We start from the raw sequence: 16281 nt of genomic DNA on the forward strand, positions 1-16281 counted from the left end.
AGGTAACAGTACTACTTGTATGCCGGTAACAGTACTACCTGTATGCCGGTAACAGTACTACTTGTATGCAGGTAACAGTACTACCTGTATGCCGGTAACAGTACTACTTGTATGCAGGTAACAGTACTACCTGTATGCTGGTAACAGTACTACTTGTATGCAGGTAACAGTACTACCTGTATGCAGGTAACAGTACTACCTGTATGCTGGTAACAGTACTACTTGTATGCAGGTAACAGTACTACCTGTATGCTGGTAACAGTACTACTTATATGCAGGTAACAGTACTACTTGTATGCAGGTAACAGTACTACCTGTATGCTGGTAACAGTACTACTTGTATGCAGGTAACAGTACTACCTGTATGCTGGTAACAGTACTACTTGTATGCAGGTAACAGTACTACTTGTATGCAGGTAACAGTACTACCTGTATGCAGGTAACAGTACTACCTGTATGCTGGTAACAGTACTACTTGTATGCAGGTAACAGTACTACCTGTATGCTGGTAACAGTACTACTTATATGCAGGTAACAGTACTACTTATATGCAGGTAACAGTACTACCTGTATGCAGGTAACAGTACTACTTATATGCAGGTAACAGTACTACCTGTATGCTGGTAACAGTACTACTTGTATGCAGGTAACAGTACTACCTGTATGCTGGTAACAGTACTACTTATATGCAGGTAACAGTACTACTTATATGCAGGTAACAGTACTACTTATATGCAGGTAACAGTACTACTTATATGCAGGTAACAGTACTACCTGTATGCAGGTAACAGTACTACCTGTATGCTGGTAACAGTACTACTTGTATGCAGGTAACAGTACTACCTGTATGCTGGTAACAGTACTACTTATATGCAGGTAACAGTACTACTTGTATGCAGGTAACAGTACTACTTATATGCTGGTAACAGTACTACCTGTATGCTGGTAACAGTACTACTTATATGCAGGTAACAGTACTACTTGTATGCAGGTAACAGTACTACTTATATGCAGGTAACAGTACTACCTGTATGCTGGTAACAGTACTACTTGTATGCAGGTAACAGTACTACCTGTATGCTGGTAACAGTACTACTTATATGCAGGTAACAGTACTACTTGTATGCAGGTAACAGTACTACCTGTATGCTGGTAACAGTACTACTTATATGCAGGTAACAGTACTACTTGTATGCAGGTAACAGTACTACTTATATGCAGGTAACAGTACTACCTGTATGCTGGTAACAGTACTACTTATATGCAGGTAACAGTACTACCTGTATGCAGGTAACAGTACTACTTGTATGCAGGTAACAGTACAGTAATACATTTAGTTTCAGAATAAAAGGTTGAATGTTTGGAGGAAAGGGAGCAGCAGGCTCCTGTCTCTTTTAGAGCCTCTGACCCCTCCCTCTGACGGGGCGGGACTTAAAGCACTCCCATTGGACAGAAGATCTGCAGCCAGGCTCTGTGATTGGCTGAGAGACAGATTTCCTGTTGATTCAAAGAGAAAAAGAGGAGTTTGTAACGGAGAGACGAGCAGACAGATGAAGAAGTGAACGAGTTTCCGAGGAGAGGAGGAGGTGAACTGATAGAGGAGAACAAGGAGCAGGAGGATGTTACCCAGCAGCCCTGGCGGCTCGCCCGGGGCCAGAGGGCTGTCAGCCTGATTGTAAGTACAATAACACTAGTTTTCTGCTGACAGTTCTCCCACAATGCACTGCTCCCAGCTGGAACACAGACCAGGTTTGTGATGTGTTTGATCCACAGAAGAGTGTTGGTTCATTTAAGTATTCATATACTCGTATATCCAGCTTCTATCTGAGGTGAAGAGAGAAGGATTCGCCTCGGGGGAAAGTACTGTTACTGTTAGGTACGAGTCAAATACTTCAAGTAAAAGAAACGTATAGTTATTTAGTAAAACTACTCAATAACGTGTACTCGAGTAACGTGAGTAAATGTTATTAGTTACTTTAATCCAACTGCATGCTATTAATGACCCCAACCAGGGCTCAGGTCTCCTCCACGTAGACCCCAACCAGGTCTCCATGTAGACCCCAACCAGGGCTCAGGTCTCCTCCACGTAGACCCCAACCAGGGCTCAGGTCTCCTCCACGTAGACCCCAACCAGGTCTCCATGTAGACCCCAACCAGGGCTCAGGTCTCCTCCACGTAAACCCCAACCAGGTCTCGGGTCAACATCTGTTGTTGTGGAAACATCTTAAGATATAATTTAAGATATAATTTAAGATATTTTATGTAAATGAGCACATTTATTCGTTTGATGTAAATCATATTTATATTTTTCACAGATTGATGTTAAAGTATAATTTTATGATTAGACATGATGATGTCTTTGTATCTGGTGTGATGGTGATCAGCTGTGACAGGAAGAAGGGGGCGGGGCCTCACACGTCACCAGGTCACCAGTTCAGCTCTCATTTTACACTCGAGGACAACTAATTTTTTTAATAGGTATTTACAACCAGGAACTTTCCCTGACCGCACAAAGAAGGAAAGCCCCGGATGGTAACGACGCGATGACGTAGTGGAGACGGTCCTGTTTTACGTGTCTGGCTGATGTCCGGTAGGGGAATTAGCTCAGATGGTAGAGCGCTCGCTTAGCATGCGAGAGGTAGCGGGATCGATGCCCGCATTCTCCACAGGCCTTTTAAGTGTGTGAACTTGTTATTTCTCTATTAATAATTTAAATAATGATCTGCTCTTTTATCTATGTATGTATTTCTTTACCAATATGTAAATGAGGGGGAGACGATTCACTTATGAATGAAGAAATGCAGAAAATAAAAAAATAAAAATACAATAAAATTCAATAATGCATCGGGAAATGTATTTACTTATTATTGTTGGTTTTATGACGTCAGCTTTCCCTCGACGTGAATCCGGTTTCTGGTGAGCAGCTCCAGACCGGCAGACCCGCATGGGGGCCGTGAAAGGTTAAAAGGCTTGTGGAGGATGCGGGCATCGATCCCGCTACCTCTCGCTGTGTTCTCCCAATTCCGCCAAAGTAAGCCCAAAGTAAGCCCAAAATTAGCCAATCACGTGTCTTCCCTTGGGCTTACTTTTGACCAATCACGTTGTTCTACGGATTTCGTCGGAGGATTGTTCTGCTGTATTCCTTGGCGTTGACATTCCCGATAGCTTCCACACGGTAAGTTGTTGTAATGTGACGTCATATTGATGTGTTTAATAAGGGTATGTAGGCACCGTACAGACTTTGGCAACACATTTCTTTAAAGGTGCACACCCATTCACACATGGACGCATGCACACACACAGTTGCTGTTTAACAAATGATTTACCACAACGTGTCTGAATAGTTCTCTATTGAATACATATCTAACACAAATGATCTTCTCTCAGGTTTCAACGCCATAATAAAAATCAGGAGCGGAGTGTCCTTTCTCAGGGAGGGGCTCCAACCAACCCGATTCCTGTCCAGCTTCCACCACCGAAGGAGCAACTGCAGCTCCTTCCTCAAACATCAGCTGGTGACGGGGTCTGAGGCGGTAGAAGTACATAGTAGTATTGCTTTGTAAAATATTCCCCACTAGTAAAAAAAAAAAAGTATTAGTAAAAGTGTAATCAGTTAATATGCTCATATAAGTTTGAGACTGTTTCTGTACAAAGTCTGCGGTATCCTCCTTCAGATCTGCTGGTCATCAACCAGCAACCAATAGGAGAGCAGCGTCCTGTGACCTGCTGCTCTGATTGGCCCATGTGACCTCCCATCTGTCTGCAGGTTGGACAGGATGAGCGAGGAGCAGAGAGAGATGGAGGGTCGCCTTGACGACATGCTGTCACGCATCGCCATGGAGACGCAGGAGATCAAAGAGCTGGAGCAGCAGCTGACCGACGGTGAGGTCTTCGACCAATCACAGAGGCTTCCTTAGACCAAAGCCCTTTGATTGGCTGTCAGAGTTCTAAAATATAACTCCTCCTCTCTCCTCCTCCTTGTTTCCTCTCCTCCTCTTCGTCCTCCTTGTCCTCCTGGTCCTCTTGTTCCTCTTGTTCCTCCTGTTCCTCCTTGGTCCTCCTGGTCCTGCTGGTCCTCTTGTTCCTCCTGGTCCTCCTGGTCCTGCTGGTCCTGCTGGTCCTGCAGGTCAGATCCTGGCTAACAAGTGTCTTCAGAGGGATCTGGAGGGGATCATCAGTGGTCTCCAGGATTACCTGAGAGGACTCAGAAACCAGGTAGAGACCTGAAACCTGTCTAACTGCAGCTGGAGATGGGGAGGTGGGTGACCTGGTCTTTGGTCTGGTCTTTCAGGCTCATCGGGCTCAGCAGCAGGTCGACAGGCTGACGGCCGACAACCAGAGTCTGCAGCTCCACCTGGAGGACACACAGGGTCACTGCAGGCGGCTGGAGGACGCCGCCAGGACACACAGACAGGTCAGTGAGTCTCCCAGGGGCTCCATGCTGTCTGTCTCCCTGTCCAACACGTCTGTCTGTCTGCAGGACATGTCTGTCCAGCAGGAGGAGCTGTCTCTGGGGAGGATGGAGGCCCAGACTCTGACAGACAGACAGGTAGATCTGGAGGCGGAGCTCCAGCAGCTGAGGGAGGAGCTAACCCGACAAACCACAATGGGACAGGTAACTGTACATGACGGAAGCCCGGCTGTCTGTCTGTCTGTCTGTCCTACAGTCTGTCTGTCCACCTGTCTGTCTGCAGGAGCATCTGGTCAGACAGCAGGCCCAGCTAGTCCACAATAAAAACCACATAGCACAGCTGGAAGCCCAGGTGGTCCAGGATCAGGACCACATAGCCCAGCTGGAAGCCCAGTTGGTCCAGAGCCTGGACCAGGACCAGGAGATGGAGAGACTGAGAGTCAGCCTGCAGAGGTCCGAGAGCAGAAACAGACTGGTTCAACAAAAACTGGTCAGTATCAGTCTGCTACAGTCCAGACCAGAACCCTCCACTGATGCTCTGATCCAGAACCGCTTCATCAAACCAGAACCAGAACTAATGAGACGGACTTCATTGAGTCTCTGATTGTTTCCATTCAAATGATGGTTTTTGTTCATTGTGTACTACAGGAGGCGGATCTGGATCGTAGTGGTCTGCAGCTCCAGGAGGTCCAGCGGGACCGAGACGGGCTGAGACACCAGGTCAGAAGTCAGAGTTTGGATTGGGACGTGTGTAGAATATTATATATTATTATATATTTGTCCTTTACAGTTCAAACCCGTTTGTTTATTTTAGAAAACTGTGAATTTAAAGTGTGTTAGTGACGTCAGAACGCCTTTTCATCAGTGAAACACGTGGGAACACGCTCAGCCATGTTGTCGCGGTTACAAACAAAGGCTGCGGTCGAATAGTCTTTTTTGCTTAGGAAGGTTCCTAACTGAAGAAGTGACCCGGAAGTAAACAAGTGGCCGCCATGATAAGAGCTGTTCGGATTCTCAAAATGCAAAGGAAAGGAGCTCCAATGCTTCCTTTCAGAGCTCCTTTAGCATAGGATGCAACGGACCTTCCTATGCGAAAGGAAAGGAGATTACACCGACCCACAATTCTTAGCGAGAGCAACAGTAGGCGAATTCTCCTTGATGTAGCCGCCTGCAGCGCGCTACCTAACGTGATGGATTGTGGGTTGAAGCGATGCATGATGGCTAGAATTGTGTCCGACTTAGCAGCCGACTGCAAAGACGTCACAGGGTCGCGACCATATCACGTGACCCAAAACATCGCAGGAACAAGTTTTTAAGAGGCGCTTCTTGCAGCGCTTGGCAGCGCGGTCTAAGACGGCTGCAACTGGCTTGTCCACACCTCCGCTACAGCGGAATGGTTCTCATTGGTTAAAAGTTCAATGACGTGTGTTCAGGTCCGCACTCGGCGGCCACCTTGTGGTGAAATGATACTTTTTATTTTGGTCGCATTCGATCTCATGGCTTGATCTAAAGTTCCGTGCATTGTGTTGTGAGTCGGCCTATTATATGTGAGGTCTGGTTAATACAAACATAGAATGATAATACAAATATACTGGAAAAAAGAATGCCTTCCACATGTTGCCTTGCGTGTGTGTGTGTGTGTGTATGTATTTATGTATATATATACATAAATACATACATACATACATGTATATATATATATATATATATATATATATATATATATATATATATATATATATAAATATACATGTATATAACATCCTCTTTGGTTTGCTGCCGTGTTCTATCGCTTGAGCACTATAGTCACGTTGACTTTGTTGTCCGACTTGACGACGTTTGCCTGCCGTCTCTTTTAGAGCCCGCCCCCTCAGACACCTGCAGCTCTCGTCGGCGTGATAAGTCAAGTCAAGTCAAGTCAAGACCATCCCGAACAAGCCTAGTGACGTAGCTTAGTGAAAGTCCGGTCGGATTCTCTGAGCACCGCGGTCGACTTTTCCTAAATCCTTTTGAGTTCTCCTATCTCCTTTCCTTAACCCCGTGACCTTTTCCCCAGAGGTCAAGGAATAGGAGTTAGGACCTTATTTTCGGACTATTAGACTGCACCCGTAGTCGACGCAAAGACGCAAACTCTCACCGGTGGTATGCGTGGTGATTGTTTTTTTTTGTTTTTTTCAATAAATCTTTATTGACAGAAATATAATCAATAAAAAGGCAGTTATTATAAATGTACGTTCAAACAAACAATTGAACAACAGCCAGGGGGTAGGCTATTCAATAAATACAGAGAATAAAGAGCACAAATCATATGTTTTCATAGCTTTCTTATTATTCGAGTCACAGATACTTTGCATGTACTGTTCCGTTTCCCTTTGGAATGCCACAAACAGGGTTTAGAGTGACTACATGTAGCTTTCCCTAATATTATTATCAAGTTTATGACATACAGTTCTGTTTCTTACTTTTGACATCGTGGACACCAAAAAGTACATTGTTTCAATCTAAAGAAAAATCTGAGTCAATCTTCAATGTGATGTAACGTATTACTTCTTTCCAGTAGGTGGCAGTAGAGTTACAGTTCAGTTTCAGGCTCAGACTCACACAGACAACAATTCACACATAAATCTTTCTTACATTTTAACAAATAATGTTTGGCAGGGTAATATCTATGAATTAGTTTGTTCTCTCACTTTATTTGTAATTAGGTATTTGTATGGAAGGTTCCATATTTGGATCCAGTTCAGTCCATGAACAACATTAGACCAGTACTGAACAACAGATGGAGTCGTGGTAATATCAGTTTGAAATAGTGATCTATTAGATAATTCCTTTTTTAGTTTGAACAGAAAAACACATATGCCCCACTGGTGTTAAATGGGATCTAAAGGAGGACAAACTGGTTTACCAGCATCTCTTAATAGAGTTAGGATACCAGAAGGAACAGCATCCTTTACAATTCAAAGTCCCTTGGGGTCACAGGAATACCATATATTGAAAGGAATTCAGTGTAATTTAGTAAATTTCCATTTTCATTGAGTAGTTGGGTAACTAAAATAATGTTATTATCAAAGCATGAATTAAGAAATAGAGATTTACTTTTATATTTGATGTGTTGATTGTTCCAAATAAAGCATCTATGTGGAGAGAAGTTGTGCTTATAGATTAAAGACCATGCCAACAGCATTTGTTTATGAAAGTTGGATAGAATTAGGGGAAGTTTTTCTATTTTATAATCACATAATAGCACATATTCAAGGCCTCCAATGGTAGAAAAAATACATTTGGGTATAAAATTCCAAGTGGATATAGGATTATGTAAGAACTGCGTTCTCCAGTTAATTTTAAAGGTATTGTGGGGTAGTAATGTCAAGAAAAGTTAGACCACCAGACTCATAAGTGTTCATTATAACTGAATTTTTCACATAATGCGTCTTGTTTTTCCAAATAAAATTAAATAATAACTTATCAATGGCACTACAGATTTGTTTTTCGACAGACAAGGGAATAGCTGCATAAGTAAGACAAGACAATCCTTCTGTCTTTGTTAGCAGTATTCAACCTTTTAGACATAAATCCCTCTGAAGCCATTGGTTTAGCTTTTTCCTTGTCTTATCAATAATCATATTAAGCACCTATCTCTCTGATTTTTTACAATGGTAATCCCAAGGTAGGTGATTTTATTTCTAACAGGTATATTGTAAATCATTGAATCATCGCAGTTCTTAAGAGGAAATAGCTCACATTTCTTCAGGTTTAAGGCAAGTCCAGAAGCTGCAGAGAATAAATCTATTGTATGGATAGCAATGGGAACCTGTGAAGCATTTTTTAAGAATAATGTGGTATCGTCTGCCAGTTGACTGATTATAATTTCTCTATCTGCAATAAAGATAGCTTTTAACGAGCTATTTTTAATATGAGTAGAAAGTAGTTGAGTGCATAGGATAAATAGATAAGGGGAGGCGGGACCTGTCGAATACCCCGCTGTAAATCAAATCTCGGGGAAGTCCCACTTTTTAGTCTGATGGAGCTGTTACCTTTAAAGTACAAAGTTTTAACAGCTTCATAAAAAAATATCACCAAATCCAAATTGTTCAATTGTCTGAAATATAAAGTTATGTTCTACGGTGTCAAATGCCTTCTAGAAATCAAGGAAGAGGAGAAGATAGTCATCAGAACACAGAGAAGAGTAATCAATTAAATCTAAATCCCGATTGGGTCTCATCAATAATTGGGTCTAAAATATTTTTAAGTCGTTTGGCAAATACTGAAGCAAAAACCTTGTAATCAGTGTTGAGTAATGAAATGGGTCGCCAATTATCAATAAGTAGATGGTCTTTTTAGGTTTGGAATCAAAGTAATCAGGCTTGTGTTAGTGTAGGAGGTAGAGCTTCTTGTTCCACACTTTCTAAAATGACCTTCAGTAGAAAGGGTGCTAAATTTTCAATAAATGTTTGATAAAACTCTGCGGAGAGACCATCAACTCCAGGAGATTTGTTAGTTTTGAGGTGTTCGATCACATAAGTGACTTCCTGTAAAGTTATAATTCCGTCACACATCTCTTTGTCATCTTCAGACATTTTAGTGATGTCACTCAGAGAATTGAAAAATGAAGATGCTGACTGATGACAGTACTTTGTATTATATAGCTCGCTGTAAAAACTGGAGCAAAAGTCTGCTATTAGGATCATCAGTTATATCACCATTAATATTGAGTTGTTGGATTAAATTGTGATTTCTTTCTAGGTTAAAAAAACAGGCTGAATTCTGTTCTCCTTCTTCGATCCATCTCTTTCTTGGTCTTACGAAGGCACCTTTAGCCTTAAGTAAATAGATTTCATTAGTTTAATTTGTTCTGAGATCAAGTCTGACCGATCCCTTTCTGACATATCAGCAGGGCTCTTCTGTGATAATTAAATCATTTAAGAGACTACTTTCTCTTCCTCTAGTCTTTGATTTTTGGAGAAAGTACTACCATAGTTTCTTAAAGGAGTCATCACCTGGTTTTATACGTATCCAGCCCCCCTTGGATCGCTTTGGATCAATTCGTAAAACTTATTAGAAAAAAAAAAAAAAATTTTAATCAAACATTGAGCTTGTTCTGACCCTTTTTCGTACCGCGATTTTATCACGCGAGATTACGCGCGAGGTTTTGACTGGTCCGGATGTGCATTGTATAATATGTAATGAGGCGCGCGTTGATTCGCCGCAGGAAGGACAGAGCCGGGGGGGCTTGCCTGCATGCAGACTCCAAAACATAATGGCGGCGCTTCGGCGATTTCAGGTAGCGGACGGGGGGGGGTTGGGTGGTGAAAGAGGGGTGGGCTTATGCAAGTAGCCGCCACGGTGACGTCACCGAAGGCGCAGAATCAAAATCTCGTGCTTTAGGAATGCACACCCTTGTGTGCTATTCCTGTTCGGAAAAAGAGCAGAAGCGAAAAAACGGCGCCACTTTCAAACTCCAGCCTTTCAGGCAAGTTTCAACTGAGGTCAAACACAGATATGCATGTTTTAACAAGAGAAATTGCGATTTCCAGGTGATGACTCCTTTAAATATTGAGCTGCTTTAAATTTCAAAAGTTCCCAGTTTCTACCATAAACATCTTCAGCACTTGCCTTATTCCAAAATGCTGCTATTATCCTCTTTATGCCTAATTTAACAGTGTCGTGTTTTAAAAGAGAACTAGCTTCCAGTAAGCATTTCTATGTATCTTTGTGGAGGCAGAGTGCAGTGGTATACAAATGGAGACTTCATTATGATCAGTTAGTTACCTGTAGGGGTGTAACGGTACACAAAAATCTCGGTTCGGTACGTACCTCGGTTTTGAGGTCACGGTTCGGTTCATTTTCGGTACAGTAAGAAAACAAAATGCAAAATATAAATGTGCTAGTTGTTTATTACTTTTGTGCTTTTAACAGTAGGAACATGCACTGGAGCTAGAATGCTGCTCAAAAATATAAATACAAGTATTTAAAATATTTATTTAAAAAATAAAAATAAATAAAAATAACAGACTGTTTCTTTAAAACAAATCTTTTCTCCATCTGATGTGCAAAATTGAACAGGGCAGGGAGAGGCTGTTTAAATGCGGTGGGGAGCTGTGTTTGAACGTTACGCTCGTCTTTCTCCTCGTTGTAGCGATGTTCACGTGGGGGTGGTGCCGTTTCAAATGCGTCAACAGGTTTGACGTGTTGCCAGAAACATACCCGACCTCACATGAACAATGTCGGCAAACCGCTTTGCCGAAGTGTTCCCAAACGGGAGACCTTAATGTCGCGGGAGGGTCCTCCAACTCTGGCTTGTTGCCAACGCTAGCGGCATTAGCCATGACGTCCGCTACTACTGCTGTTTATTGTGTCGCGGTGTGCGCAACTGCGCATGTGCGGCTGCAGCACGCTCCACACATGCGGTCCTCTACTTAATATGTCCGTATGGAAACTCGTTCGGTACGCCTCCGTTCCGAACCGAGCACCCCGTACCGAAACGGTTCAATACAAATACATGTACCGTTACACCCCTAGTTACCTGTGATTATTATACACATTTAAAAATGAGATAATTTTGACTTTTTTACTGATAGTTTGTCCTCGAGGAAGTTTAAAGTCTCTGTTTCAGGAGAAAGAGGGAAAACAATAAAGATAAAGTTTAAAACCAGAAGAAAAGCAGTGACAGAGTTTTAATTCACATAGTTGCTGCTAGAGGGTTAAACAGGAGGGAGGGGTGCTGAGCCTCTAGTGGGCGATGTGAGTATTACAACAGCATTGAATGTGATGCAAAGTGTCAGGTGAAGGTGAGCAGTGCATGATGGGACTGATGGTGGCATCATGTGACTCAGCTGCGTTCACAGAGCGACGGCCACCAGAGGAGTCTGGGACGCCTGGACAGGAAGCTACGGAGGCTCAGCAGGACCATGTGGGACTCAGACCAACTGACAGCAGACCAGCTGAGGTCCACCTCAGATCAGATGAGAGACCTGAACCACATGGTGGAGCTGCTGCACACACACACAAACAGGGGACAGGTATACACACACACACACACACACACACACACAGGGGACAGGTATACACACACACACACACAGGGGACAGGTACACACACACACACAGGGGACAGGTACACACACACACACACACACACACAGGGGACAGGTACACACACACACAGGGGACAGGTATACACACACAGGACAGGTACACACACACAGGGGACAGGTACACACACACAGGGGACAGGTATACACACACACACACAGGACAGGTACACACACACAGGGAACAGGTACACACACACACAGGGGACAGGTATACACACACACACACACACACAGGACAGGTACACACACACAGGGGACAGGTACACACACACAGGGGACAGGTATACACACACACACAGGACAGGTATATACACGCACACACACACACAGGGGACCGGTACACACACACAGGACAGGTACACACACACACACACACAGGGGACAGGTACACACACACACAGGGGACAGGTATACACACACACACACACAGGGGACAGGTACACACACAAATAGGGGACAGGTATACACACACACACACAGGGGACAGGTACACACACAGGACAGGTACACACACACAGGGGACCGGTACACACACACAGGGGACCGGTACACACACACAGGGGACAGGTATACACACACACAGGACACAGGTATACACACACACAGGGGACAGGTATACACACACACAGGACAGGTACACACACACAGGGGACAGGTATACACACACACAGGACAGGTACACACACACAGGGGACCGGTACACACACACAGGGGACAGGTATACACACACACAGGACAGGTACACACACACAGGGGACCGGTACACACACACAGGGGACAGGTATACACACACACAGGACAGGTATATACACACACACACACAGGGGACCGGTACACACACAGGACAGGTACACACACACAGGACAGGTATATACACACACACACACACACACAGGGGACCGGTACACACACACAGGACAGGTATACACACACACAGGGGACCGGTACACACACACACAGGACAGGTATACACACACAGGGGACCGGTACACACACACAGGACAGGTATACACACACACACACACACAGGGGACTGGTACACACACACAGGACAGGTATACACACACACAGGGGACAGGTACACACACAGGGAAATGTTTGTTGGACCCTAACAGATCAGAAGTCTTACTCTTCTGCTGATCTGTGTGAGGACCCGGTCTTTAGATCCCCACCAGGGGCTGCTGAGCTCTGACACTCTGAAACAAGACCACATGAAGGTCTCTGATTCTGGAGCTCTTTCCTCTCAGATTTCCAGTCTGGGCTCTCTGGGAACCCAGGACTCTGGTCTGGGTCTGCAGGACCGAGGAGGGTTCTGGGTCTACGTCCCTCCGACACACAGCGATTCTGGCACAGGTACCAACACACACACACACACGTGAGCTGTGATGCGTTCAGGTGAACTTGGACTGATGTGAAGCGTCTCCAGCAGCAGCCGAGTTGAGGGACCAGGACCGAGACCGCGGAGGGGACCGGGACCAGGACCGAGACCTGGACCACGGAGGTCTGCTGACTGACCGACTCACACACACGGTGAGTTTCTTTATTGATGCAGCTTCTAGTTCTCAGTTTATTGATCAGGCTGGCAACCAATCAGATCCTCAGATTCATTCAGATTCAACCGCTGTGAAACATGAAACCATGTCTGTTTGTATCATTTATTTGTTAATGAACGTGGAACTGTAAAATACCTGTGTGTGTGTGTGTGTGTGTGTGTGTGTGTGTGTGTGTGTGTGTGTGTGTGTGTGTGTGTACCTGCTCTCTGCTGGTGTGTGTGTGTGCACAGGCAGACAGGTGTGTGTGTGAGTGTTTGCACAGAGAAGCAGAGCGACTGGAGGAAGAGAAGAGACTACGACACACACTGGGACAACACAGGTAACACACACATACACACACACACACACTCTGAGACATCATTTTCCTAATAGGTTCTAATTGTGTGTGTGTGTGTGTGTGTGTGTGTGTATAGAGGTGTGATGCAGGTGTGTGAGGAGGTGGAGTGTGTGGAGAACACTCTGCTGAAGAGACGAGCTGAACTCCGGCAGGCTGACAGACTTTTACTGGAGGCTCAGAGCTGCATACACACCAGCAGAGAGCAGGTACACACACACACACACACACACACACACCAGCAGAGAGCAGGTACACACACACACACACACACCAGCAGAGAGCAGGTACACACACACACACACACACACACACACACCAGCAGAGAGCAGGTACACACACACACACCAGCAGAGAGCAGGTATACACACACACAAACACACACACACACACCAGCAGAGAGCAGGTACACACACACACACACACCAGCAGAGAGCAGGTACACACACACACACACACACACACACCAGCAGAGAGCAGGTACACGTACATCACACACACACACACACACACACACACACACACACACACACACACACACACACACCAGCAGATAGCAGGTACACACACACACACACACACACCAGCAGAGAGCAGGTACACACACACACACACACACACACACACACACCAGCAGAGAGCAGGTACACACACACACACCAGCAGAGAGCAGGTACACGCACACGCACACGCACACACACCACACACACCACACACACACACACACACACCAGCAGAGAGCAGGTACACACACAAACACACACACACACACACCAGCAGAGAGCAGGTACACACACACACACACACACACACCAGCAGAGAGCAGGTACACACATACATACACACACACCAGCAGAGAGCAGGTACACACACACATACACACACACCAGCAGAGAGCAGGTACACACACACACATACACACACACACCAGCAGAGAGCAGGTACACACACACATACACACACACCAGCAGAGAGCAGGTACACACACACATACACACACACCAGCAGAGAGCAGGTACACACACACACATACACACACACACCAGCAGAGAGCAGGTACACACACACATACACACACACCAGCAGAGAGCAGGTACACACACACATACACACACACCAGCAGAGAGCAGGTACACACACACACATACACACACACACCAGCAGAGAGCAGGTACACACACACATACACACACACCAGCAGAGAGCAGGTACACACACACATACACACAGTCACCAGAGAACATCGTCTGGTTCATGAAGACAAAGTTGTTCTTTTTACGGAGGAGCTTGAACTCCTCATATGCCTCATCACGAGCTCAGATCAGGTTGTGTACGTCGTCATGGTGATTCTTCATGGTGGGGGGATTAGCTCAGGAGGTAGAGCGGGTTGGCTGGCAACCGCAAGATTGCCGGTTCGATCCCCGGCTCCTCCTAGCTGAGTGCCTGGTGTCCCTGAGCAAGACACCTCACCCTAATTGCTCCTGATGAGCTGGTTGTCGCCCTGCGTGGTTGACTCCGCCGTCAGTGTGTGAATGTGTGAGTGAATGGGTGAATGTCAGTCATTAATGTAAAGCGCTTTGGACAAAAGCACTATATAAATGAGGCCATTTATTCTGGGATCACATCAGAGGAGGATCTCGGGGTCTAGTTGAGGAAGGATACTGGTCTGGTCTCTGTGGAAACCAGTTAGACCAGACTGGTCTGGTTGGGATATGTGGGACCAGCTTAGTCCTGGAGACCTGAATCCAGTCCTTGGGTACATCACATGACCTGGAACGTAAACAGGAAGCAGTCGTCCTTCCTGTCATTAAAGTGCTGTGTGTGTGTGTGTGTGTGTGTGTGTGTGTGTGTGTGTGTGTGTGTGTGTGTGTGTGTGTGTGTGTGTGTGTGTGTGTGTGTGTGTGTGTGTGTGTGTGTGTGTGGAGCAGCAGGGGGCACTGCTGAGAGCAGAAGAGCTGAGACGGATCTCAGTGAAGTCTGAGCTGAACTCACACAGAGCAGGTAACACACACACACAGAGCAGGTAACACACACACACACACACACACACACAGAGCAGGTAACACACACACACACAGAGCAGGTAACACACACACACACACAGAGCAGGTAACACACACACACAGAGCAGGTAACACACACAGAGCAGGTAACACACACACACACACACAGAGCAGGTAACACACACACACAGAGCAGGTAACACACACACACAGAGCAGGTAACACACACACACACAGAGCAGGTAACACACACACACACACACACACACACACACACACACACACACACACAGAGAGCAGGTAACACACACACACACACACACACACAGAGCAGGTAACACACACACACACACACAGAGCAGGTAACACACACACACACACAGAGCAGGTAACACACACACACACAGAGCAGGTAACACACACACACACACAGAGCAGGTAACACACACACACACAGAGCAGGTAACACACACACACCATATTCACATACAAACAGATAAAATGGTCACATGACCAGAATGATTTGAGGCGTCTCCAACAGAAGACGTTAAAGAGACTCGTGTGTGTGTGTGTGTCCCCGTGTGTGTGTCCAGAGCTCAAACTCCTCCTTCAGGAGATACTGGAGGAGCAGCAGGCGCTGGAGGAGGTGAAAACCAAACGCACCCACAGTCTCCAGCAGCTCCTCAGGACGCAGGAGGAGGTGCACAGGAAGCAGGAGGAGGTGGACAGGAAGCAGGAGGAGCTGACTGAGCTCCAACAGGAAGTGGCGTCCTGCAGGAAGGAGGCGGAGACATTGAGACTTGTTGATGGAACCCATTTAAATTAATTATCCCAACGTGTTTTCTTTGTTGAGTCACTTTATTGACCACCCGGACCCTCAGAGGTC

The 16281-nt window shown here is 45.5% G+C and overlaps 1 protein-coding gene across 1 annotated transcript in view; it reads left to right on the forward strand.

The window, feature by feature from the left end:
• Positions 1–2122: 2122 nt before the first annotated feature.
• cntrl (centriolin) overlaps positions 2123–16281 on the forward strand; it is a 14417-nt gene continuing 258 nt past the window's right edge. Inside the window, exons 1-15 of the mRNA XM_084025845.1 lie at positions 2123–2134; positions 2385–2478; positions 3767–3882; positions 4127–4215; positions 4292–4414; positions 4481–4615; positions 4695–4901; positions 5060–5131; positions 11245–11430; positions 12753–12858; positions 12932–13035; positions 13289–13377; positions 13472–13601; positions 15321–15393; positions 15989–16281. The exon at positions 15989–16281 is cut by the window's right edge and continues 258 nt beyond it. Of these exons, the coding sequence (XP_083881971.1) occupies positions 3777–3882; positions 4127–4215; positions 4292–4414; positions 4481–4615; positions 4695–4901; positions 5060–5131; positions 11245–11430; positions 12753–12858; positions 12932–13035; positions 13289–13377; positions 13472–13601; positions 15321–15393; positions 15989–16221 (1653 nt within the window). The 5' untranslated portion in view covers positions 2123–2134; positions 2385–2478; positions 3767–3776 and the 3' untranslated portion in view covers positions 16222–16281. The remainder of the gene's footprint in view (positions 2135–2384; positions 2479–3766; positions 3883–4126; positions 4216–4291; positions 4415–4480; positions 4616–4694; positions 4902–5059; positions 5132–11244; positions 11431–12752; positions 12859–12931; positions 13036–13288; positions 13378–13471; positions 13602–15320; positions 15394–15988) is intronic.

Source organism: Eutrigla gurnardus (assembly GCF_963514095.1).
Source record: "Eutrigla gurnardus genome assembly, chromosome: 13".
Classification (NCBI taxonomy): domain Eukaryota; kingdom Metazoa; phylum Chordata; class Actinopteri; order Perciformes; family Triglidae; genus Eutrigla; species Eutrigla gurnardus.